The 26,422-nt window shown below is 56.1% G+C and overlaps 1 protein-coding gene across 5 annotated transcripts in view; it reads left to right on the top strand.

Moving 5' to 3' along the window:
* Window positions 1-4,698: 4,698 nt before the first annotated feature.
* Window positions 4,699-26,422, top strand: part of KCNIP3 (potassium voltage-gated channel interacting protein 3) — a 59,339-nt gene continuing 37,615 nt past the window's right edge. For 4 of the 5 annotated variants that reach the window (XM_016142912.2, XM_016142913.2, XM_016142914.2 and 1 more), the window contains exons 1-2: window positions 4,699-4,819; window positions 17,433-17,598. In XM_016142912.2, the coding sequence (XP_015998398.2) occupies window positions 4,805-4,819; window positions 17,433-17,598 (181 nt within the window). In that variant the 5' untranslated portion in view covers window positions 4,699-4,804. The remainder of the gene's footprint in view (window positions 4,820-17,432; window positions 17,599-26,422) is intronic. The other variant, XM_036224489.1, reaches the window with a different exon arrangement.

Here is a 26,422-nt window from a genome sequence, read left to right on the forward strand (position 1 = left end):
TGGGGTCTAGCTTCCGTCTCCTTTCTGGGCCTGAGATGGTTTGCAGTCCCTTGGAAGGCTGATCTGCTTCCAGTCCCTTCCTGTTCTGGGGACAAAGCCCTCTGGGATCCCACCCCAAAACACGAAAGTCTTGCTGGCACCCCTCCTCTTCTTGGTGGGCCTAGTTTTTACCTCCTTAGTCCCAGAGGCTGGGAACAGCTCTGCTCAGCAGCTTGCAGTATCTTCTGGGACCAGTGGGGACTGTGGAGAGAGAAAGTGGCCCCAGGTGCCAGGCACATGTCTCTGTGTTCTTTCCTTTCCCCAGCCTTGGCCCTGCGAGTCCTCACTGCCTTGTTTGCTCCCCAACACCCCCAAACAGACTTTACACTAAGTAAATAAATAATTAATAAATATGTTTTGAGCAGCTTTTAAGTTGCCCTTAGCTGGGAATCGAGTCCACGTGACCTAGTCCACCATGTTCAGAAGGTATAATCCTGAAAATTAACCTGACTTACCGTACGAAGTGAGAGAAGGCTGCCTCTCTTTGAGCTCTTTGAAACCCTGGCCCCAGCCAGTAGGACACTGACTTTTCCAGAGAGCTTAATTTGGAGAGTGTGGCTGTAAGCTCTGGTTACCTGGCAATGGATGGGGGTGGCACTTGGCAGGTGACAGAGAGATAGAAATAACCACAGAGAAAAATATGCTACATATTTCCCTAATTTAAAAATACTGGGATCCTTAAATGTGAATCCTGCTTTAAGTGTGAAACAAAGCCCCTTGGCCACCATGTCATCTGTTACCCAAATTCCCCGAAGCGGATGGGGACCATCCTTGTCTCCCATTAAGAAAACAAAGCTCTGAGAAGCCACATGGTTGGTTCAAGGTCGAAGCCCAGCTCAGGTTCGGATTCAAAGCCCCTGGTCCTGGTAACCCTTGAGGTTCCTTCCTGGGCGTGCTGACAGTCCCCCTTCCCTGTGAGTGTGTGGGAGGGAGGCCCTGTCTCCAAGGAGATTTACTATATGTCCTTGCTATCCCTGTGGCAGGAGGGATGACAGATTGGAGGCCCTGGGAGTTCTGCCAGATGCTTTGGCCTGGCCACCCCCGATCACATCCCCATGAGCTATGAGTTGCAGCCTCTGCCAAAGAAATGCCACGTGGGCCTGAGGTTTCAGGTGGCTGGCCAGGGTAGTTCTGGCTGGCTCAGGTGTGCAAAGGAAGGGTCATGTGACTAGGGGCCTGCTCAGGCTACCTGGGGACAGACTAACACTGACAGAGCTGTGAGTATAAACCAGAAAGTGCTAAGCATTCAATGTGAATTAACTAAGAGGCTGGCGCCACAATTTACCTGTTTATGGTTGAGAAAAATAAGGCATCGAGGCCGATTGTGGGCTGAGTACATGTCCCCAAAGGAACCAGCTGATAATTGGGGCATTTCAAGCAATATCTGAATTCCCTGGGGTCAGCCTGAGGCTGCCCCAGGTGGTCATGGACAGTGCCCTCCGCCATCCCAGTGTCTTCCCCCATTGCACTTAGCTCCCAGTGCCCTAAGGCCGGTGGCCAGTGTGGTCCATGTGCCACATGCTGCTGGGGTGAAGCCTGTGGCCCCCAGTCCCTCCTTGCACTGCCTGGGCGTGCCCCTGCCGGAGAGGTTAGCATTCACCCCTCTTACAGACACGACCTGAGCACTGCAGCACCAGGTGGGAAGAAGGTGGGCGGGGCGGGGAGGAGGCGACCTCACCTAGCCCTGACTTCTGCTACAAGGAATGCAGAATTTAGGCACCTGAACCTCCACCACACTGAGGGGACCCAGGAGTCAGGTGTGGAGGCTGGAGGAGGGGATTTTCAGGAGGCGACCTGAGCCCAACAGGAGAGACAGATGTCCTCTTTGACTTCAGGCTTCCAGGATGGGCTCATATAGCAGCCTGAGCTGGTTGGGCACCTAGCACAGCAGGAGGCCTGGACCTGGGCCAAGAATGCCATATGATGTGAGGTAATAAAGAACTTTGGAGTCTCCGTCCCAAGCAGAAGGCCTGCTGGGTTTCCATCCAGCTGTGGGAGGGCAGGTGGGCTGGCAGCAGGAGAGATTTCAAGGGCCAATGGGAGGCGCAGATAAGGCTGCATCAGGTGGCTTTCCAGTTCCATAGCTGTCACTGGCTCATGATGACACCCAAGGGCTGAGGCATCCAAGGGAGGGCTGATTTAGGGCAACAGGCATTTCTTGAGGTCCATATGCCAGGTGAGACCCACCTCTACCCAGAGGGGCCTTGTTCACGGCTAATGGCCCTTGGTGGGCAAGGGCCAAAACCCCGAAGCTGCTGAGCACCTCTCTCCCTCTCTCCCTATCTCTGTCTGTCTCTGTCTTTCTCCTGCCCGCCCCACGTTAGCCAGGGACAGGTAGAGCCAAGGCCCAGGAGAAGGATACAGACTTGGGATTCCATGGATCTGTTTTGGGGGCACCCGAGGAGCAGGGCTTGACCTTGGGCCTGGATTGAGAGCACTCTGAGCAGCAGCGGAGAAAGGCCCAGAGACCTCAAGACCTGTGGGTGGGGTCCTGTGAGCCCTGTCACCAGGATGGAAGAAGAGTAAGGGCCCCAGCCAGCTGACATGGTCCACTGCTACTTCCTCATAAAGGCAATGAAGCAGAAGGAAACTCAACCTTCCTCTAGGCTTGAACGACTCTTCCTTCCCCCTCTAAACTCCCTCATCCTTACCCCAACCCCCAAAATGTGAGAAAACCCACAGCTAAGACCTAATAGGCTGAAGTGTTCATGTCGACCAGGCGGGTCATCTGTGGCCTTCAATCCATAACCGCTTTTGGCTCTGACATTACCAGACAGTCTGTGGAAACTGCCAACGTGGGGAGAAAGCCCTCTGGTCCCACATGCCCACCAACCCACAACCCTACCTGCCCAGGGCACCTTTTGGTGACAGCTGCAATGGGAGATTCCAAGGCCAAAGGCATGGGGACCTGATGGGGGAGGCAGATGTCCTAGGCCTGTCCTGTCACAGCTTGAGGCTCCTTAACTCAAAGAAGAAAGTATTTCTGAGTCTCAGAAGTTCAGTGGATGTGCCAAGTGGCAGGCAGGTGACTGCAAAGGGCAATATTGGCCTGAGGGTGAGCTTTTTGGTCCCACCCAGTTGAGCCAGGCCAGAGGTGAGGCCAGGCCATCCTGGTCCTGGTGGCCTAATGGCAAGTTTCCAAGCTGGTGTGTAGCACCTAGGAGATGGGGCGAGATCTCGGCCCCTTGCTCACTTTGGAGTGAAAGAAACCGGCTTTGTCACTTTCTAGCTTTTGACCCTGGGCAAGTCCTTTAACTTTCCTAGATCTCACTTTCATCATCGTTGGGTGAGATAAGACGTTTTCCTCCCAGGGTCACCATGAGGACTCAGTGGGAGCTTGCTCAGAGCCACAGGCCTCCAGGTGGAAGGTCCCTGGGCTCCCCAGCCGCTCAGCCTCCAATGACAGCTGCAGGAGGGGCTTCCTAAACCTCTTCCCAGGACCCTGCCGGTCCTGGAAGTCTGGCTGGCTGACACCTGGGCCACCTCCTCTCTGGATGCACCCCTCACGCCCAAGGGGGCAGCAGCTCCAGGCCACTGTCTTCCCTGCCCATCCGAGAGTTGGAGCAAACTGGCTGGAAAAAAAAAAAAAAAAAAAAAGGGCGTGCCAGCGCCTTGTGCCTGCTGTTGGGGAGGGTGTCACAGGGCTCTGTTTCCATGGGGACCACTAGTGCAGGCTGACACTCGATGCAGCAAAGGAGAACTTGGGGGAGGTTTGGGGTATGTGGATCCCAGGTAGTCTCCTTGGGGGCCAAGCTAATACCCATGAGTCTGCCTGCCTCCTAAGGATGCCCTGGGGCCCTGACCTCTTTCCTCCAACTCCAGAGTTCTAGGGAGGTCCCTCTGCCACCCAAATGGGGTCCCAAGCTGGTACCCGGGGGGAACAGCTGACAGACCCTGGAGAGACAGGCTAACGGGGAGGACTCCCACACCACGAGGCCCCACAATGGGTAAAAAGGAGGTAGTTAAGGGGGACAGATGAACGACGTGGAAAGACCCCTGTGTGTGACCCATGTGACATGGCCCTGGTGGCTGTCACCATCTCTGCATGGGGAGACCATTGTATAACAGGTGCCACAGAATAATGTCGCCACAGGGAGAATGCGGTAGATGCCAGGGGCGGCTAAGGGGCACTGAGTTTTGACGGTGATGCATAGCCCTAGGTCTGCGGTATAGCTCTGCAGGGCTGGAGTGGGGAGCAGGGAGAGGAGGGCTGCCCCCTCCTGCGCTCCTGCCTCGTGGGGCAAGAACTCACAGCAAGGCTCTCTTCAAGCCTGGGTTCTCTGGACCTCCCCCACCACACCCTACCCCTCCCCATAAGCAAGGGGGCAGCAGACAGTATGCGTGTTAGAAAAAGAGATGGAGGGGGTGGCACAGGGAGACACCCTGTGACAGGGCAGGGGGGAGACCCAGAGAGCCAAATGGGGGGCAGGACTTCAACAGGCTGAGAGGGCAGGATTGGGGGTGATTGACACAGAGAGCTAACTGCCTGGGAGGGAGGTGGTGAGAGAGAGAGAGAGAGAGAGAGAAAGAGAGAGAAAGAGAGAGAGAGAGAGAGAGAGAGAGAGAGAGACGGGAGAGAGAGAGAGAGGAGGCAGAGCAGAAGGGGTGGAGCGGGTACACAGGCAGGCGGGGAGGGGTGGGCAGGGGGCGGGTGAAGAGCCGCCAGTCCAAGCAAACATGAGGTGGTGGCCAGCCCTGCCTGGTAGTCCGGACCTCCTGAGCTGCGAGGAGGAGAGGCCGGCCACAGTTTCCTTCTGTGCCCAGGATGCAGCGGGCCAAGGTAGGCGCGGGGCTGGGGGCCCATGGGGAGGGGGCAGGGGCTTATGCCGATTGCCATGGACCAGGGAGCCTCACTGTGCCAATGTCTTTGAGTCTGTCCCTGCTGCCCCCTGTAGAGTTGCTTTGGGGAAAGTAAGTGTTGGGGTGGCCCGGCTAGACTCCTGGGACCCCTTTGGGTGAGAGAGGCTTTAGGTGTTTGTGGGATGAAACTGGGCAGAGGAGTGTGGGTCAGCCAGCATCTGGTCCTGCTGACTGGGTGCCCCTGAGCCTGGGCCCCAGAGCCCTTGCGGAGGAGGCTGAGAGCTGAGAGGGCTGGTCAATGGATGCACCTTTTAATTATTCAAGGAATGGATGAATGCTACTTCCTAAAAGGCCCTGAGACCCCTAACAAGGACCAGCACTAATAGTTCCCAGTCTGGGGGCTGTTAGGAGGTTGGAGAGAGAGAGAATCAAAGAAAATGCCTGGAAGAGAGTTCTGGAAATGGTGAGGGGTTTCAGGAAGGATGAAGAACAATTAAATGAAAGAGGACAAGTGAAAGGAAAATAAGCTGACCCTGAAATCCAGTTGCCACTCAGACTGTGTGTCCTGAGGCCTTGCTGACCCCTCTCACGTCTGGGATAGTCTCGCTTTGGAAGCAAGAAGCACCGAGGTTATTCTGGCAACCAACCGCCCCTGGTAACGCGATTTGAAGGAGGCTGGTTGCACTTCTCTCTCAAGCAAAAGTCCAGAGGGAGGCAGCGGAGAGCCGGCCCAAAGCGGGGGCGGTGTGGTGGGGTGGGGGTGGAGCAGCAGGGACTCGCTCCATCTGGCCCCCCGGCTCCCGTTCTTGAGGTTACCTTAGGGTCCAGCGTGGCTACGGGAGCTCCAGCTAGCACATGCGGGCAGCAAGAAAGAGAAAGAAGGAAGGGCAAAGAGACCCAAATACAATCAGGGCCTTGTGAGTAAAAAAGGATGGAGGCCGGGCTGGCATCTCACAGTCCTCCCACTTCCCATCCCTGAGAGATTCTTTCATCCATGGAGACAGGTGGCCAAGAGTAGGCTTGTGGCTGACTTCAGGACACACTGTCCAGAGCCCAGGCACCCCTGCCCTGTCTGGCCCATCTCCCACGGAGGCCCGGGGAGTTAACAGTGATGATGTGAAATTCTTTGAGCATAGCAATGGGGTACATCGAAAAGGTGATTTCTCTCCTGTCACTTCAAGTTTTCCCAGCCAGGGGACAGTGCCCCTACTTTTGCCTTTACTCTACTGGCACAAACTGCCTGGAGCTCACCGGGGAACCTGGCAGCCCCACCCAGATGGGGGAGGGGCAGTGAGTGGCTGGAGTCCTCCAGGTACAGCCGCCCTCCCCTTGGCCCTTGTGACCCCTCGCTGCCATCCGCCCTCCCCCACAGCTGGCTCCTTCCCTAGTAGACCTTGCTGGGCCCGCCTGCCTGGGGTCTTCCTGTGGCTGGTCCGGCCAGAGACTGAGCAGGCCCCTCACCTTCTGGCCAGGCAGGGACAGTGGTCCTTGGGGAGGTCGTCCCTGGGTCACTCACCTAGGTCACCAGGGGGACTGGTTGTGGAAAACCGACCTTCCACACTAGTGGCAGCAGGGACTGCAGGTCAGGGCACAGGCTAGGAGTTGGCCCACTGATCTGCCCTCAGCTGCCCGTCACTACCACAGTCCGCAGTTGCCTCCAATAACTGGGGACTAGTCCTCGGCCTCCTGCATGCACCCCCAGTCATTCGTTGGTCCCCGCTGCAGCTCAAGAGGGCAGGTATGGCCACCGCCCTCTGCAGACACTGAGGAGGGAGCGGCCCTCCCAGCACAGCACCCAGGTAGAACTCCATGAGTGGAATGAACAGAATCACAGGATCTGTTGAGAAGGGCGTCCCTGCCATCCTGGCCTCCAGGAGAACCACATGTGCCGGGAACCTCTACCTGCCCGCTGGCCGCCTCTCTGTGGAGTGGAGAACTTGAAGGAGGTGGGCCCTGTTAGCTCCACCATTTCCGAAGACGGCAATCTGCCTGGCTTGTGACAGGGGTGAAGTAAGACCTAACTTCTCCAGGTGGCATTTGGGAGAAGTTCAGGGCTGGCCCTGTACCTGCATCATCTCCCTGGACCCTCATGTGGCCCTCAAGGTAGCTCTTGGCATTGTACCCATTTGAGAGACAAGGAATCTGTGGCCTACCCTGAACTGCAAGCTACACAGTGCCATTTCTGGGGTTTATACCCTGCTCTGTCTTACAGGGGAGAGGACAGGCCTGGGACTGGTAGGCCGAGAGGGGCCGCATCCCAGCTGGGGCCTGGCTCCATGTGCTTGTGGCCCTCACACTCTGAACCTTTTGGTGAGTGAACACAGGCAGACCCCACCCCTGCCACATCTCCTGGACCAGCCATGCCCCCTAGAGCTGCCACTGCCCCTTCCTGGGCTGTGGGTGCAGAGCTGCAAAGGAATGGAGCTCGGGGTTTTGGATTCAGGATCCTTTCCCTTATGGAAACCTCTCCAAGAGTGGACTCAGTATGGTATGGCTTGGGGCCACGTACTCTTCCCACCCCACCCCAAGGTGTCTCCAGAGGCCCAGGCACAGCTGCAGAGCCCTGGACACGGCCTCTGCAAGGGCAGCCTTGGTTTCCAAGGCAAAGACAGAAGAAGTGCAAGAACTTGGCTGGTCTTCCATTGCTGGTTCAGACCCAGGACAGGAAGGAGGGGCCTTGAGAAGTGAGTCACTGTGCTGGATACCCCCAGTCCTCCCCAGTCCCTCCCCCTGCCAGCTCCCCATCTGCAGCTGGCTGATGTTCCCCTCAACAGGTGCATCTGTCAGCTATTGATCGGCCCATGTCCTAGAACCACAGAGCAGCCATGTGGCAGGGAGAGGACCCAGGGGCCCTGCAGGTGCCAGAGTAGGGGTGGGGCTGAGCGGAGCTAAGGCAGGACTGTTGACAGGGGGCCTGCTCGCCTCCCAGCCTCCCTGGATCTGCTGCCTTGGGTCTCCGCCTAGTTCCCCCTCCCACCCCTCATCAGGCTAGAGGCTGGTCCATGACTGTGACAGCAGCTGCTGGTACTCGCTGGCCTCCTCTCCAGCCCTGCCCACTGCCCCCGCCACCCCCACCTCCTTCTCATGGGCTCCTCCAGGGCAAGCAAGAGGCAAACCCAAGTCCCCTTGCTGCTTCACATGCCAGGCCTGGGCCCAGCCCATCCTGGCCACATTTTAAGATCTTTCTCAAGATGGGCACTCTGGGCAGTGATCCCGCAGAGCCATTTCTGGCCCTGACTCTGTGCCATTGACTCTGTGATCTTGGGCAGGGCCCTCCCTTCCCTGGGTCTTGGTCTCCCAGTCTGGGCCTCAGGTGCACTCATAGCCTCTGCTCAGCCCCACCTGAGGTTGGGGTCCATGCCAACCAGTGGGGCCACCACCAAGCACCAGGACGCAGATCCTGCTGTGCCCCCGCCACATACAATGGGCCTGTCACAGTGACCAGTCCCCATCATTTGGGGCTCTGTCCCGGAAAGGAAGACTGCCTGGGAGGTAATGCAGCTACATGGGGGGCTGTTAACCTGACTCTGCACAGGTGACCCAGCATCAGTCCCAGCCCCTTCGCGTGTTGGCCACGTGCCCTCGGGCAGGTTATGCAGCAACTGTGCCAGGTCTCCCCATTTTCCCGGGGAAAACCATTGACCACTTAGACAAACGTGGCCCTACCTCGCCCACTCAGCACAGCCTATACGAGGTGGGAGCTGAGTGATGAGGGAACTGTCGGGGCTGCTGCTCTCTCATGGCTGGGGGAAGCTGGAGGGGCCACAACGCTGGGCCCCTGGGTCAGTGAGACGCCCTTGCCACCTGGGCACAAAGGGGTGGCGACAGGGGTCCTGGCCAAGGTGGCAGCCATCAGACGCAGGGACAACCTAGTTCTCCCTGCGCCTGCTCCAGTGCCCTGAGAGGGGTGGGGCCCAGTGGTGTGTGCGTGTGTGCGCGTGCGTGCGTGTGTGCTCACACACATGCACATGTGAGTGTCTGCAGGGACTTGTGACATACCCAGCCCACTCACTAGGCAGGCTGCCAGGTCCGCATCTGTCACAACCCAGGGGTGGATGGAGAATTAAGGAGCCCAGAAGCTTCCCCATCCCAAATCCTGGGGCCTCACGATACAACGCCCACCGCCGCTTCCTGCCATCTGTCCCAAGTGATGGAAATAGAGTAGGTGACAAGTGGGCGCTTACTGAGCCAGCCTGCACTACAGCAACAGCAGACAGGGCCAAGCAGCCCCACTCTGAGCAGGCTGTGTGTGTCCCCAGCTGGCCTCGGGCCCTAGCCCCCTGGCAGCCCTCCTACGGAGAACGAGAAGGTCGAGCCACGATCTCTAAACCTGAGCTGCTCTTTTCAATGGACTGAGAGGCTTTCATACAGGACACCAAGTCACACGATGGCCCTGCCCCTTGCAGCTGGGCCCTCACCGGGCAGCAGAAGCCTGAAGGGGTGATCCTTGCTCCACCTGGGGCTTCTGTGTATGTCACCTTGGTTAGCCCTCCCCACAGTGCTGTCATTCCCATTTGACAGATGAGGACACTGAGGCTCAGAGTGGCCGAGTGCTTTGTCCAGGACTGAGGCAAGGGCCCGGAAACAAGTTCCTGTCAGGCTGACTCGAACCTGTCTCCATGGCACTCGACCACCTGAAGTCATGTTAACCAGCCTGAAACCCACCCCTGCCTGGACAAGTGCATCTTCTGAACTGGCATCTGGTCATGCAGTGGTGGGTCCTGGTGGCCGCTGTTCATGCTGCTTCACATCCATAGTGTCTGTAAATATCTGGGAGACGCTAGCATACCTTCTGCATGTGCATCTACTCACGTGACATTATCTCCGGGGAAGGAGCCTGGGCATCATACTGGGGCGCACTGGGACCCCCTTGGCGTCCCTTGTGCACCGACCCTGGCAGGCAGCTGTGCTCGCAGGCTGCCTCTACCAAGCCTCCTCGAGCTACTCTGGGGCTCTTGAGAACCAGAGTGAACTAGCTGCCCAGAGGCCTCACTTCGCATACCCCTAATGGCCTGGCCAGCTGGGCCCCCACAAATCGAAGCTGTGCCTGCTGAGCAGGGACCTGTGGGCGACAAGGAGCTGTGCGGTGAATGTCTGGGTTCGCACCTTGTCTAAAACCACCTGGCCTCTCTCTGCCACGTGGTAAAGACTTGGACGTGGTACTCTTAGTGGACAGTCTGTGCCACATTCCACATGGCTGGAAGGCGTGATGAGTTTTCTTTCTAACTCTCTGAGGTGACAGGTTTTACAGTCACCAAGGGGTACCCTGGACCCCTCTATCACCACCCACAGCTACCGCAGATCCAAAATACCTGCCGTAGACATGTCTCTGCCTGGCACCCCACTGCCTGGGACCAGCTCAGCCCCTCTTTCTCTCTGGACTCAGCCTACCAAGTTGGCTTTCTGCCTCACTGTCCCCCAGCCCTCCTGCACTCTCCACCAGGCTCTCTTTCTGAAACCACTCTGCCTGACTCTAGCTGGGACCTGGTGACAGAGAGGGGCTGGGGGCAGGGTGCGCCCTGACAGGAGGAGTCTGCCCCAAACCACCAGCCTGTGGCACCGAGAACCTCCAGCACAACGCTGGCCAATAGAAACGTAATGGGAGCCCCAGGTGCATTTTAAATGTTCAGGTAGGAACATTAAAGAAAGTTGTTTTTAAAAGTGAAATTGTTTTTAATAATATATTTTATTTAACCCAATGTAAATACTATCATTTCAATCCACATAAAAAGTATTCACGCACTATTCCGCACTCTAGTAAGTAAGGATTCGAAATCTAGAGTGTGTTCGCATTGGCAGCACATCTCAAAGTAGCCATATTTCAAGGGCTCAGTACCACGTGGGATGAGTGGATGCTGTGTGGGGCAGCTCAGACCCGAGTACTCAGCTGGCTGAGGTGAGTGGGCCTCACAGCCTCCAAGTTTCCTCACTGCTTGAACTTCACTTTTACTGATTTTCGCCTCATCTGCCTTATCTGAGCTAGTTTCTTGTTTTTTATTTAAGTTAACTTTAATAGATTTACTTGAAAGGGACTATAAAACATTATCATAAATGGGTAGCCGGTAGCAGTCACTGAAGTGGTGTCACCCAAGCAGAAATGAACCAGGAGGCTCCACCTAGAAATAAGTGGTGAGGATTTATTCAAGGGTCTTAGGGTTCATAAACCGGAAATGCAACTAGGCAATGCCGAGTGTTCTGAAGGAGAAAGAGAAGCTGGGAGATCTTACAGAAAAAGGTGCCTTCCTGAGAAGAATCAGTGCTGCATTCTCAGCCTCTGGTTGGGGCCAGACAATAATCTTCCAGATGCCAGGTGGTCTGGTTGATGGATGCCGGGTGATCTAGAACATTCTTTCCTAAGTGTTTTGAGCGGAGATGAGAGGGTTAGCTATATGATTTATATGTATGTCTCCAGGTGAAGCTGGAGAGTCAAAAGTTTAAGTTTCCAGGCTACTTAAAGCCAGAACAGAGTCATTTCCTGTGCCCTTATCTACTTGGTAATTTAGCAGTTGACTGTTTTATCAGTTCACTTCTTCCTCCAAGGTAACCATAACAATGCCTCAAATACAAAGCAAGGACAGAGTAGTCAGGGACTAGAGGGGAGCTAGGTCAGCTCCTATACCAGCCAGGGGCAGCTCCCTGGTGCCCAGGGATACGGCCCCACGCACTAAGGCCAGTGACCAACAGCCAAGCCCACCTGAAGTTGAGTGAATTAGGTTGACTCCTTCCTGACCTTGAGGGAGTGAGAGTACCCAGTGCAATAAGGGGCTTGGTGAGAGGACATAATAACTGAGTACAGGATGTCTGCTTCAGTTGGGTCATTTGGAGGGGGGGCATCTAAGGGACTCCCAAAGGTTGGTGTGAGCATGAAATGAAGCAGCTGCTCCAAACTCCTAACTTGGTGCCTGGCACATAATAGGTCCACCTCCATGCGGTACCCTTTCTGTCCCTTCCCTGCTGCCCACAGGCCAGGGGACTTAGAAGGACACTGAGACCTGCCACTGGCCCACTGGCACCTGGCTGGGCAGGAGCTGCAAGTCTCAGAGCTTTGGGGTAAGGGTCAGGGCATGGCCTTGCCCTCTAGCAGCATCTGCCCTTGAGGGAAACTTGTGGGCCTCAGAGGAGACTGCAGTCCCCAGGGCCAGCCTAGGGCCATGGCTGGGACTTGGCCCAGAATGCCCCCACTGCCAGATGTATCACTGGAGACTTGGTTTGACCTCAGGGCCCAGATCTTCTGGCTCCATTGGTTTATGTCACCCAACCCTGGCTATCCCCTGAGGCCCATGGAGGAAGGACAGCTCTGCGCCTTATTACAGTGATGCTGGCATCCAGCAGGAGCAGGAGGAGAGAAATTCTCAGGTGAATTATGGGGAGTATAAGGGGACTTGAACTTGGCCACTCATGAATATTTATGAGGGTTTTGTATGTGTTTGTATTTTTTATACTCTTGTGCTTACGAGAGCATTTCTTAATTGAAACTTTGCCGAGATAATTGTGGATACACATGCAGTTTTAAAAAATACGCAGAGAGGTTCTGTGTACCCTCCTTGGCTCTGGCGCTGGTAGCATCCTACAAAACTGTAGTACAAGATGGCAGTGGGATACTGACAGTGATGCAGTCCACCAATCTCATCCAGACCTCCTTGGTTTTCCATGTGCTTGCGTGTGTGTGTGTGTGTGTGTGTGTGTGTGTGTGTGTGTGTTTCATCACACACACAGCTTTGTGTTCCCACCACCACAGACCTAGTAAAGCACAGTTCCACCACCGAGGACCTGGGTGCTTCCCTTGCATAGTCGCACCTCCCTCCCTTCTACCTCTCCCCCTTGCAGATAACTGCTGGCTCAGTAATCTGTTCCATCTCTAAAATTTTGTCATTTAAAAATGTTGTACAAATAGAATTGTATGGTATGTGGCCTTTCAAGATTGGTTTCTTTCATTCGGGATAATTTTCTGGAGGTTCATCTAGTTCGGTGCGCATAGCAACGATCTGTTCCTTTTGATAGCTGCATAGTATTCCATGGTGTGGATGGGCCAGCTTGCTTAACCAGTCATCCAGTGAAGGATGTCAGGGACGGTTCCAGCTTGGAGCATTACCGGTGAAGCTACTGTGGACATCCATCTGTGCATAGGCTTTGTTTGCCAGAATGAATGCTCAAGGGAGCAGTTGCCGAGCTGGATGGCAGTTGCATGTTTGCTTTTTTAAAAAAGCTACCAACTGTTTTCCAGAATGGCTAAAGCATTTTACATCCCCATCATCAATGTCAGAGTGAGGCAGTCTCTCTGTGTCATCGCCAGCATTTGGTACTGTCACTATTCCTTATTATAGCTGTTCCGATAGGTACAAGCCGCCACCTCATGATCGTTTTCGTTTTCGCTTCCCTGATGGCTCATGATGTTGAACGTCTTTTCATGTGCTTTTTGGCCACCTGTGTGTGCATCTTCCTCGGGGAGCTGTCTGTGCACGGCTTTACCATCTCCTAACTCAGTGGTGCCCAACCTTTCTGGCACTAGGGTCTGGTGCTCCTATGAGAATCTAATGCCTGATGATCTGAGGTGGAGCTGAGGTGATGAGGCGATCATGCTAGTGCTGGGAAGCGGCTGCAAATACAGATGAAGCTTCGCTTGCTGGTCTGCCGCCCACATCCTGCTGTGCGGCCCGGTTCCTAACAGGCCACAGACTGGTATTGGTCCATGGCCCGGGTGTTAAGTACACCTGTCCTAACTGACACTCTGTTCTTTTACTGTTGGACTGTGTAAGAGAAGGCCTGCTAGGTGCTGGGCACTTACTTGATGGGAGGAGCTGCTCACGAGCAGGCTCGGCCCAACTCTCAGAGCTGGCATGGCACCAAAAAACAAATGCTTTCTGGGTAGGATAAGTTCAAGCAGGTGCTGAGGTGAAGCATAGGGCAGGAGGATGAGAGGAGGCTGCCCAGGTCTGCCTGCGGTGGGGCTTTGCAGGGGACGAGGGCACTGGGGTTTTATTGGAAATGCACAGGGAAACCCTTGGGGTTCTGAGCAGGGGCTGGATAGGATTTAACTTGTTTGAGGTCCTCTCCCTGACCCAGCCCTCCTCCATACAGAGGTGAGGCCTCATAGGCTGAAGGGTGAAGTGTCACCTCTAAGGGCTCCTCCCAATCAGAGAAGGGAGCCAGTGTGGCAACCTACAGTCCCCACAGCCAGTCAGACCCTCTTCCAGACAGGACAAATGTCAAATATTCATGAGGATGATCCAGGGGTCCCTCCTCCTTTCTCCTCCCCGAGGTCTGATGGGCTCAGGCCTCAGGACTCGGCCCTTCCTGGTGGTGATATGGCCCTGCCAGCTTCTCCACCCTGGGCTCCTCCTCCAGTCACTATAAGGACCCTACACCCGCCTCACAGGGAGATCCTGGCCCTGAGCCTGGTGGGAGACCTGGCCTAGGGCTCCAGCCACCCCCACCCGACCCTCCCCACCAGAAGGGACACACACTGGGCCTCCATAGTCCAGAAGCGCAGCAGGACCTTAGAAAACAGTGACTCCGATGTGGGTAGTGGGCTGGGGAGCCCTCCCCAATGTCTGAGGTGTCTCCAGGAGATGGTGAGCCACTAGTGTGGCCTGGCCCGAAAGCCTTCTCCAGGACTTATTTCCTCATCTTTGAAATGTGAGTGGTGTTGCCACCTCTGGGGTTGTCATGAAGATGAGATGACCCTGAGATCTGGACTAGAAGGCAGAAAGGGTGCTCTCGGTCATGCCCTGGGGGCCTCCCAGCCTTCCCAGGCGGGCTGTATCCAGGACCACTAGCTAGGTTTCTCCCGTCTGCTCAGGTCCAGGCTACAGGAGAAAATCCCTATGACTACCTGTGGGCTCTCCCAGGGCACCCTTGCCAGGCTGCACCAGCACTGTCTTGAGAGGGATGGGTCCTGCCCGAGGCTCTAAGGCCCACCTCAGTTTCTCCTTCTGACGTCTTCCACGGACAAAGGTGCAGAGCCCACAGCAAAGAATTCATGCAGTAATGAAGTACTAGCTGCCTGTCTCCCCTCTTCCCCCTGGCACCCAGGATGAAATAAAGACTTTATTCGTCGAGGCCATTTCTCTCTTGAATAAGATCATTAATAATGGAGAAGGTTCCTGACAGCCAGACAGGACCTGTGTGTAGACTGCACATATGTGTGTACATGTGTGTGTGTAAGGGGCTCCCTCAGCATCCCCAGCCCCCAGGACCCTGTCTATCTCTGCTCGCCCCCTCTTTCTACGCTATTGGGGTGATAAGTGCTCAGCTTTGCTGCAGCTCTGGGCACCCTTGACCCCCACACTCACCTCATTGCTGGAGTAAGCCTTGGAGTAGGGGAGGAATGTGGGGGGTGTTACCAAGGAGGTGTATGTTAGGAGGTGGCCTGGGGGGATGACTATGAGGGGGACCCAGAAGGGGCACCAGCCTGGGGGACTACCCCAAAAATCAGGATAAGGGATTTGGTCACCATCCTATCCAGGTGGCCACTTCACCCAAAACTGACCAGGAGGCCAAGTGCCCTGCCTCAAGTGCATATAGGCCTCCTGGGGGGGTCTCCTGCAGGATGATCAGACCAGCTTCCCCTTACCCAGTCATTTGCACAATTTAAGGACTTTTGTAGGGTGTTCCTTACTCCCTGTGTTCGGGAAAGTGCCTACTGTGGGCACGATAAGATAGTCTCGCCAGCCAGACACTGCTTTCCTGTTCCCTGTGCAGCCAGGGACAGGGCATATGGCCTGAGCTGGGACAACAGTCTCCTCCACTCTGAGCTCGAACCTGGAGCTCATGACTGAGACAGTCCCAGCCCCAGACTCTAGGATCCAGGGACAGCAGAGCCAGGAGGCCAGTGGAGGCCCAGTCTCAGGTCCCATGGGATGGCAGCGCCAGGAGCAGGGTCAGTGTTCCCCAGCAGCCCAGGTGCCCTCAGCCTCTTCTGTTGGGGGGCCATGGCTGAGGGTCTGGCCGTCCAGCACCTGCTCCTTGCTCTGATCTATCTACTGGCTGTCTGTCCTCCCTGGGCGGGGGTTGGGGGGCAGGTGCTGGGACTGGCCCAGGCTGCCTGCTGCTCATTCTAGCTAAGATTGGCCTGGATCAGTATCTGCTCCCTGCTACCTGGGGACCTGACCGAGGCCGGCTCACGTTCGCGGCTCTGCCTCCACAGAAGCCACCCGGTTGTACAGCTGTCTGTTTTTGTCTTTTGACAACCCAGCGTTCATCAAGATTGTGCAAATGTAGCAAGCCAACCGTAGAAGGATATTGTCATCCCACCATCCCAGTGGCCATCGTCTTGGCCCACCAACCCACCTACCCAGGGATGCTGCTGCCTCCCACAACGAACACTCAGACCATGTCATGGATAGAATGAGCCTGGGGGCTGCCTGTAGCATTGACCCTGTTGGCCAGGCCACACCCATAGCATAGCTGTTTCCAGAAGGAGAGCAGGGCACAAGGTCAAAAACTAGACTCTATAGATGTCCCAAGAGGCCACTGTAGCCACTGCAGATGGCCACACATAACTGTCCCTGGGCCTCATCCTGGAAGGGCTACCCTCCCACCAGTGTGGGCACTGAGGACAATGGGTGCTTTAGAAGACAGGATGGGGTGCTCAAAGTAGTGTAGAAAAACAAATCTCACTGCTCAGAGCCTCTGCCATGACTCCAGGCCATCCACATCCGGCATCCCTGAATACCCCCCACACCCCCCTTCGAGGTCCCTCCAGTAAGTGTGTGAGCTCTTCATTGGGGTAATTACACAGCTTGGGACACCAGGCACTCTTGGTGTCCGCTCTGGGGAGGCTGGGGGTCTTCCATGATGCCCCGCCTAGCCTCAGGTGGAAAAAAATGGAGGGCTCGGGGGTGACACAAAGAAGCCCAGCTATGCTGTGTGACCCTGTGTGGATCACTGCCTTCTCTGGGCTTCAGTCAGGACAGGCGATGTGCCCTCCAAGGGACCATCTAACTCTGACAACCAGGCCCATGCCGGGACCTCACATCCCTCCTTCCAGGGGCCCTACCATGTGCCAGGCCAGGTACCAAGTGGGGAACCCATAGGCCCTGCCCCCAACCAGGGGTTTCACTGCATAGTCCATGCTGTTGTGAGCTGTGGACACCCCCACAGACCCAGGGAGACTTCATGGGGGAGGTGACTTGTAACTGGGTTGTAAAGCGCATGGCGGTGCACCCGGCCATGCGGATATACTTTCCACGGACACGTGGACAAGAGTGCTGTGTTCACAGGGCAAGTGGTGCGGCTGGACAGGAGTTGGGGGAGGGGGCATGGGGTGGCCTTGACTGTCATTCTCCACCCCTTCTCTGTCTTGGGGGAAGGGGCTGTTTTCCTAGTGGCCGCTGTCTGTGACTGCAAGGTGGCCCTTGCCACGCAGACCAAGGGAAGAGAGAGTTGGGCTGGTGAGACACTGGGCAGGAGACGATCTGGCGGCCTCTGGAACACTCCAGCCTGGACTGCGGGCCCTGGAAGGCAAGGACCTGGGCAGAGTTAAGAATGATGGCCTCACCCGGGAAGTCAGGCTGGTGAGGATGAAGACAATTTGGATGGAGGTCCTCTCTGTGAGCAAAAGTTCAGGGCCTCTCTGCCTGTTCCTGTTGCAGAAGGCGATGCAGATGTCAGACGGCAGCCTCCTGGGGGACCCCAGACTCACACCACTAAGCAAGAAGCCCGGCGTCAAGTGGCAGAGGCCTCGGCTCACCCGCCAGGCCTTGATGCGCTGCTGCCTGGTTAAGTGGATCCTGTCCAGCGCTGCCCCGCAGGGCTCAGGTAGGGGCGGGGGCAGGTGGACCGGAAGTGGGTAGTCTGTTCTGAGCTCTGTCTGAATCCGGGGCTCAGAGACCACCCCGGGACCATTGCCCGGGCCACACCTCTACTGGGAGCTGTGTTTTCATTCATCCACACAGTGCACTGAGCTCAGAGCAGGGCCCTTGGAGGGTAAGGACAGAGGACTGGGACCTTGCTAGGGGCTCCACCTAGGTCACCGGGAGGATAGAGTCCAGGTTTGGAGGCTGGCAGGATGGGCTTGCTGCACCCACCTCACCTGCTGGGTAAGCTAGGGCCAGACCTCACCCTGTCTAAGTCCTCTGAGAAAGGGGCTGGTACCCACCTGCAAGGCATATGTGAGAAGGCTGACAAAGTGTGCAGAGCTCTAGGGAGGAGAGGCCTCCACGGAAGCACTGGTCACAAGAACACGTGTGGGGGCTGTGTGCACCGCCACTTCTCAGGAAGGGGGAGAGTCTCGCATGTGGCGGAAACATAAAGGCAGTGCAAGTTCACACTGATGTTGTGCAGCAGGACAAGTGGGTTCCCAGCAGAGCCCAGCGAGTGCAGCGGGGAGCGGGCTGCTCTGGCCACACAGCTGCATGCTCTCAAATTCCCCCCTGGCCGCTCAGGTGTCCTCCTGAAGATCCTCCAGCAGCTCTGCCTGGCTGGCATCTCTGCCCCGCCCCCACATCCCTGACCCACTCCATTCAGTAACCCAACGCACCCCACCCCAGGCCTCCTGCTGGGCCTGGCTCATTTGGGGTGGGGCTGGGTACGGCGTGCCACCCCCTTGCTGGGGCTTTTTGCACACCTGAGTGTGGGTGGACACAGAGAGAGGCAAGCTGGGGGCAGGCTTGCTGTGTTCAAGGTCACAAAGAGAGGGGGCCAAGGGGACCATGCGGCCTGCCTTCAGCTTAGGGTAGGCTCCTAGAAAGCAGGGCCCTTCACACAGCTCCAATCAAGCTGTCAGCATGTGTCTGCTGAGCATCTGGTCACTTGTCACAATAGCTGTGGGGACAGGAAAAAGAGGGCAGGCCCAGGATGCCGTCCATGGCTCCAGCCAGCCCTCGGGTGGGTGTGTTTATAGGCAGCGCACCAGGCACCCACAGGAAAACCGGGTCCTATTTAGCTGTGTGGGGCAAGCTATGCAGATCGCCCTGTTTCACCAGGGGTGGGTGGCAGCCACATGACTCAGCAGGTCACCTGGCGTCAGGGGCCAGGCCGCCCTGACCAAGAGCTTCTGCAACCTGTGCTCCAGTCCTGACATGTGTCCCCCGTATCTTTTCTCTCGGGGAGCCAAGGAAGGTGGGAGCCTCTGGGGTGGTGCGGGCATCAGCCACCCTGACAGGCTGAGTACTCCTTGTGTCCTCCATCTAACACATCCTGCGCGTGTCCCTCTGGGATAGCACTGAGGGTCACACGGAGGGCTGTGCATCAGTGAGGCATCTCCGCTCTACCAGGAGCTTCTGCAGGCTCCGGATGCAGGGAACAATAGGTGCCATTCAGTACAGTTCTGTCATGTCCAGCCAGTGGCCTCAGCAGCTGGCGCCTGCGGAAGGTGACTGGCGGCCGAGACACTGCACCCTTGTCATCAGGGGTTTTTCCATTTGTGAAGTGGGCCAGAGGGACAGATTTCTGGGATGGCCGGAACCAGAACCAAGTTCCAAGCCCAGGAAACTGCACAGTGTCTAAGCTCAGGTCACCTCAACCAACAGTGGCTGGGACTCAGGGATCAGAGTCCTGAAGGCCAAGGTGGGACCAGCTGTCTCTATCTCTGGTGTTACTCTGGGGATAGTGACAGCTGGTCCCACCCTGTCGCTATGTGAAGGCCCCACAATAGAGTTGGGAGCTGGTCAGCTGTGGTAGCCACTTGGATGGTTGTGCACAGGAAAAGGAGAGCACAGGACAGGTGGTGTGTCCCTACCCCATCCAAGAGGAGTACCCAACCTCAGCAGAGAAGGGTGCCCTCCCCAAGATTTAAGGCCCATCTGCAGTGACCCAGAGGTGCACCCCTGTGGGGAAGCATTCTTCTTTGAATCTAAACCCTCTAATCTGGAGGCCACTGCCACCATCACTTCCCTTGGTTCCTGGACCCGTTATTTGGCAGCATCAGCATCTGATGGGACAGCACCTGAATCTCACAACTGGGGCTGAAACCAGTAGGCGGGAGGCTCTCCCACCACTCTGTATAGCCAGCAGTTGCTAGCACCGGACAGGATGAGGCCAGGGGGCCTGTAAGCACTGATCTTGGGCCACATGTGCCTGCTGTAAAATGAGCCACTCGATGAGTGACGATGTGTAGACACCGAAGGTTGGTGGCACTGGCAGAAGCAGGGCAGGCAGGAAGGAAGGTCCACATGAGGAGTGAGTGTCAAGTCCAGAGAGGACAAATGGTGGTCCCTGCCAGGAGGGAAGGGATACAGTGTAGCTGACTTGCCACCTGCAGGCTGGCTGGTCACTGGGCAACAGCTGTGGCCAGGAACCCATAGGAGCCTTTGTCTACCACGCGGCCAGGGAACAGGCTGCCTGACGTGGGCGGACAGGCCGTCCCATCCACTCAGGCCTTGGTGGCCTTAGAGAGCATCACAAAGGGCTCTGACGTCTTCACACATCTTGGTGGCTGTGCTGCCAGCCTTATTTTCTCTGCTGCCCTGAGCCCTGAACAGATGGTTGGCACCCACCCAGGACAATGGGAATTTGCTGCCCAGGCTGCCTTTCCTCTCCTGCAAAACGCCCCTAGCGTCTTGCCCGCCAGGAAGGCGTCTCTTCTCTACATGGGTCCTGAGCGGGCTGCCTGCCAGCGTGGAGGGGTGCCGACCTTTCCGGCAGCTCTCTGTGTGCAAATTACATGTGAATGCTTTTCCTCCTCAGAGGTCTTAAGGGCTTCCCGGGGACACAGGCTGGGCCCAGGGGAAGGTGGCAATGGGGCTGTTCCCATGGGGGGCTGAGGCCCCCTCTGATACACCTGAGTCCTCCAGGAGCCCCACCCTGAGCCCACACAGACACCTGTGTGTGATGATGGGGCATCACACACGTGCCTTTAGAGCTGAGGGAGAAGCCGATACCAGTTCCTTGTGGGCACCCCAGGTCTCAGGGCCACCTGGTGTCCCATAGTCAGGCATTCCCTCTCCGTGAGAACCCAGTAGGGAGACCTTTGCCAAAGAAAGCCTGGCTTTGCTCAAAACCCGAGGCAACTGTGGGATGCCGTACCAGGGCCTGTCACACGCCCTGTGGGCCACCCTAACTCGCCTTAGGCACAGGGTTGCTGGTGAGTGTGCTCAGTGATCAAGACCCAAGGGCACAGTCTTTGCTGGCACTCAGGAAACAGCCTGGAGCATCCTGCTTACTTGCAATGTAGGATGGTCCATCAGGCCTGCGTTGACTTGAGTATAAGAGAATCCCCACATAACGGTGGCTTCACGTAGACAAAGACCTGAGTCTCCCAGAAAAGCACTCTGGGCCAGAGTGGCAGACACCAGCTTAGCAGTACGGGGAGGTTGGAGACAAGGTCTTGGTTTTTTGCCCTTTCCTCACAGTTGTGAGGTGGATGAAAGGAGGAAGTGGTGGGGCCTGCATTAGGAAAGCAAGTCTCTCACTGAACTCCCTGGAAGATTTCTGCCTACAGCCCATTGGCCAGAACTGAGCCACCTTGCCTGCAAGGAAGGCCGGGAAACGGCTGTTTTATAAGGTGGGCACATTTGCACGGCCAACAAAATCTGAATTCTGTGGACAAAAAAGCAGAGAAAAAATGAATGCTGGAATGTCCTTCTCTACCACATGTGCCCCTTAGGGTTTTGGTGGTGAAATGCAGTGCTGCCCATAGGACCTTAGCAAGCCACTTGCACACACTAGGCACTCAATCGATGTGGGGGTGCTCAGCCGTTCCTGCTCCAGCCACACACTTGGTTTTCCCTTATCCTTCTCATCAGAGGACCCTCTTGTCTCTTCATTTTCTGCTCTGTAGGGGTACCAGTGGGCTGGGAAATGGGATCAGTGAGCAAAAGCCAGGCCCCACCCATCCCCCAAGCCTGCCTGGGGCATCTAGCCCTTAGGCCCCCTTGGCAAGGGCAGGGTTGAGCAGGGCTGCTCCCTTTCTGGCTGCAGAGAAGCCCTAGGACCTGGATGACGCCCCTTTGCAGTGAGATCACACTCTCTGCTGAAAATCACACTGGCGGCACCTTCTCATTGGTGTTGGGAACTGAGGGCAAGGCCCCACCCTTCCCACCACAGGAGGCAGCAGCCCGTCTGCCTCCAGAAGACTGAGCTTTGGGTCTGAGGGGCCAGGCAGCAGGTGAAGGGTCCGTCTTGCCCTGCTTCAGGAGGCTGACCCCTGGCAGTAGGGCTGGTAAAGGCCCAGAGAGCAGGAGGTAGGGACAGAGAACAGAGGAGGGGAAGAAGGCCAGAGCTGTTGAGACATCGAGGAACAGGCTGAGACCCACAGGAGAGACAGAGGGGCTGACCAGAAGTAGGGGAGAGAGAAGTTCTAGAAGAAAGGTTCTGAGTGTCCAGTTGGGGAAAGGCAGGCAGAGGAGGCTCAGAGAAGGTGGAGTGGTATAGCAAGAGAGAAAGCAGAACAGGGGGACCCAGGGATTGAGCCAGGCTCCGGGATGGTGGGCCACGGCAAGGCCCCTGGCCTGGCCCAGGGTACCGCACCGAGGCTGCACGAGTGCCAGCATGGCTGCAAGAAGCTCCTGGGTGACATCATCAGCTTCTTCTTCCGCTTCATCTCTGGGAACCTGGCTCGAGGTGAGGATGCTCTGCGGGGCTGGGGACGGGGCAGCTGGGTCGGAGCCACTCCCACCGCCCTGACTGTGGTCTGCAGTCCTGCCCTATGACCCACCAACAGGCAGTTAGTGCCAAGCCAGGGCTCCCTGACTCATGGGCCCGGGAGGGGAGGCAGGGGGGAGGGGCTTCCTTCTCCAGAGCCACAGACACAGGCTCAGCATAGCTGGTGGAGAAGAGGGAGCTCCTTGTGCATGCTGACCCTATTGCCCCGAACCTCTCTCCTCCTCCCTCCCTGGGGACCCCGGCCTCCTCCATCAAAGACAGGCATGACATCTGCAGTGAGAATTAAAGAAAATGAGCAAAGGCGTAGAGTGCTCAGTCAGTGAAAGCCATTGTCCAGAATCTATGAAAACCAGCCAACTGGGGACAGGGAGGGGTGGTGTTCTGGCAGGGATATGGGGTGGGACTCTGTAGCCCATGCTCTCGGGGTCAGGCCAGAAAGAGCCTGGTGCCCGAGGGACTCCACAGCAGGCCAGGCCCCACTTCACGAATCCTCCTCTGCTCCTTGCCTGGGCAGGTGCTCGAGGGCCGAGCAGCTCCTGGACCGAGGCGAGGCCGCAGGGCCCAGGAGGCAGGCACAGCGAGAGAAGCTCCTGCCCATGGGGACCCCAGTTTCTGTAGCAAGATTCCCAGAAGGATAGTATCAGGAGCTTCATATTGAAAGGAGAAATCCCAGCAGCTTCCAGGCCCTTCTGTTCTGTTATTGGAGGGACAGAAGGGAAGATGCTAAGAAAATCTCGTGATTCCCTGGCGAGATATCAGAGAAACCCCAACACAGAAAGGTGAGTTGGTGTAGACACGTGACATGTTGGCTTTTTAGCCAAAGCTAAAAGCCACTTACACTGTCCCAAAATGCTCATAGATGCAGAGGGACAATCGCCAAGCAGGGCTGAGCTGGGAAAGCTTGAGTTCCCTCGCCGGTGGTGAGGCCTTGTCCCCACCCTGCTCCCTGCCCTGTCCTGAGGGCCTAGCACAGAGCCTGGTACACTTAATACTTGTCAGACTAATGAATAACATTTTAAGAAGAATAAAAACATAAAATTGAGTATATAATCAATTGTCTCAAAATCTGAAATACTCAGAAGCAGTAACAAATCTCTAGGAGCAAGAAGGCAGTGTTCTGACATAATGAAGCTTGACCGAGGGAGAGCAGATTGAGGTGTGAGTCTGAAGTAAGGGTGCAACCTCAGGGCCTCTGGTGGGGACTCAGGCTGCAGGGAAAGGAGCCTAGGGTCACCTGGGGGTACTTAGTGAAATCTCAGTGATAGGAGCCTTCACTTCCATTAGCTTCATGCACCTTTCTCAAACATTTCTACCTGCCCAGGCTCAAGGGTGCTCTCTTCTGCCTCCTCTGTGTGTCTCTCTGTCTGTCTGTCTAGAAAGGTGGGGAGATGCTGTAGGTCTGTCACCTTAGGGTGCAATCTGCCTCCCTGGGCTTCAGGTCCCTCACCTGACAAAAACACACGCAGTCTTACTGGTCCACTTCTGAGCTCCTTCTAGCTCTGGGGGACACTGGCTCTGGGATCAAGGCATGATAGGTAGGGAGGAGCCACCTGGGAACAGGGACCCCTTGGTATGAACCCCAAGATGGTCTGAGAACGGTATGGGTGGCTGCTGAAAACAAATGCTTGTTTGGCATCAAGACAGGAACACACTGGAGCAAGTGTGACTCTGTCATGTGTGACTCTTCTAGCCCACCAGGCAGGATTGCTGCTCCCGCCCTGTGGGTAACATCTGCACAGATCCCATGGTCATTTTTCAGGTCAGCGAGTGCTGAGACTCCATTTTAGCCCAACATCAGCACTCCAGACTCTCACTTACCAGGGGTCCCTTCCCTGTGACTGTCCCAGGTGTGTGGCTGGGCAAGTGAGGCAGTGTGGGCAGAGTCCTGGGTGTCTCCACTCCTGCTTTGCTCAGCTCCCCATTTGATTTTGGGGCCAAGCCAGTGCCACCTCCTGTAGGTGCACTTGGTGGCCCTTGGCCTCATCCTTTAATATGGTGACTGCCCCTGGCCAGGAAGGTGGCACCTCAAAGGAGGACTCCCCAACTTTCCTCCACACGGTCTCTGCACAGAGGTACCCTCTGCCTCCATCATCGTCACTGGGAATGTCCAGGTCCCTCCCTCACCCAACGACTATCATCCTGACCTCCTCCAGCTGTGGATCAGACCCACCTGGCTCTGCAGCCCTCAAATCTGGGGACACCTGCCCAGATCTCCACAGGCTTCATTCAGATTGAGGTGGCAGAGACCCAAGGTTACAGACAAGTTGGGCACAGCTGGCTTGAGTTGTGGAAGCATCATTCTTGATGTGTTAAAAATATCATTCTCCCACAAATAGACGGTGAGTTTGTGTCAGGTTCTATTAAAATCCTTAATGAGGGAACCAGCAGAATGACAAAGCCAATTCAAAAGAGGAAGACACACGGGGAGTTTTAGAGAGTGCAGAAATAAAAGGAACACCAAGACCTGGGTGCTCAGTGACATGTGACACTTAGGAAGATCCAGGACAGAGAAACCACCCCCGTGGGGTTATGGTCTCTGCCAGAGAGGAGGTCATTATATCTTATCAGGGTGGCAGGCTTGGCCCTCATCAGTGGCAGAGCTTAGTTCTGCTCCCATGGAGACTCAGATGCCCCAGGCAGGCGTAAGTTAGTCAGCGTCCCGACAGGACCTGAAAGATCACACAGTGTTCTTTGGACTTTAGTTCCACAATTTAAAAACGGTTTTAAAGAATCTCATCTCTGCCACTCATAGCTATCAAAAGGTCAACTGAGGTGCATTCAAAATGTCAAGAGTTCATTTGAGCAAACGCAGACATGAGTGGGGCAGAGTGGAACCGAAGGTGGTCGGGAGGCTGTGGTGACAGGAGCCGGGAAGAGATTTTTATAGAGAAGATGCGAAAGCAAAGCTGGGTTGGCTGGAGCTGGAGTGGTTGGGAAAGCCTCATTGGCCGTGTCTGACGGGCTGTCCAGAAATTTCGTTTTCTCAGATTGGAGCACACCAACTGGCTTAGGTTTGGTTTGCTCCGTCTACTACCAAACATTAGAGTCATTCAGTGCAATGGCCTCCTTGTTCAAACACTTTAATACCCCTGCATGAAACGAATTGTTTCTACCCTCTCTGAGCCTGTTTCCTCATCCACTGAATGGGTATAATGCAGTGGTTTTGAGGAGTCTGCCAGAGTCACCAAAAAGGACTAAGACAGTGCTACCCCTTATGGTTTCAGTGGCAAGGCTGGTGGTAGTGGGGACGTGTTATGTGGCTCTGAGCTGGGGCTTCCGCCTTTCTGGGCCTCAGTTTCCCTATCTGTGAAATTAAGGCTGGAGAGGGCAATTTTCAAGGTCAAGGACCAACTCTGGTCCTGTGGATTTTACCCCCTCTGTCCGTTTTACCAAGCAAAGGGGCCTGGGGACTTGGGGTGCATTTGTGCTTCTGGACTCCAGATGCAGCCTGCCTTTCAAGCTGATATCCACTCCTGCCTGTCCCCTACTTCTCCTCAGATGCTCTTCCTGAGTCCTGGGAGACTTGCCCTTCCACTACTCAGAATGCTCCCCAGAGCCTCGCTAACGGGGTGACAGAGCAATGTTTGCCAACAGCCAACACCAGCACCTTGATTCCCGCCTGAGCCCTAGTGGGGAGGCTGGGCTTCTCCAGATAGATATAATGAGCTGCTGCAGCCCCACCCTTCCAGTGGCCTCGGCCCGCACAGCCTTCCCACTGCCTGCCTCCAAGTGGCCAGCTCAGAATGGGTAGGAGAGGGGTGGAACAGAATACAAAGAGTGGGTCAGTGGGAAGGCTCGCTTGGCAGTGACTGGAAAGGTGGGCAGGCGGAGCCCCCAGAAAGGTGTTCGGCAGCCACCTGCTCAGACAAGGGTCCTGCGTGTGTGTGCATGTGTGTGTGCATGCATGTGTGTGTATGTGTGTGTGTGAGTGTGTGTGTTTGTGCACATGTGTGTGTGGTGTTCCTCCTGCTGTGGGGCCCAGGCCCTGCCCTCTAAGGTGGGCGGAAATTGGGTTATTGGGGCATTGGGGAGGGAAAAC

Source organism: Rousettus aegyptiacus, unplaced genomic scaffold (genome assembly GCF_014176215.1).
Source record: "Rousettus aegyptiacus isolate mRouAeg1 unplaced genomic scaffold, mRouAeg1.p scaffold_m13_p_7, whole genome shotgun sequence".
Classification (NCBI taxonomy): domain Eukaryota; kingdom Metazoa; phylum Chordata; class Mammalia; order Chiroptera; family Pteropodidae; genus Rousettus; species Rousettus aegyptiacus.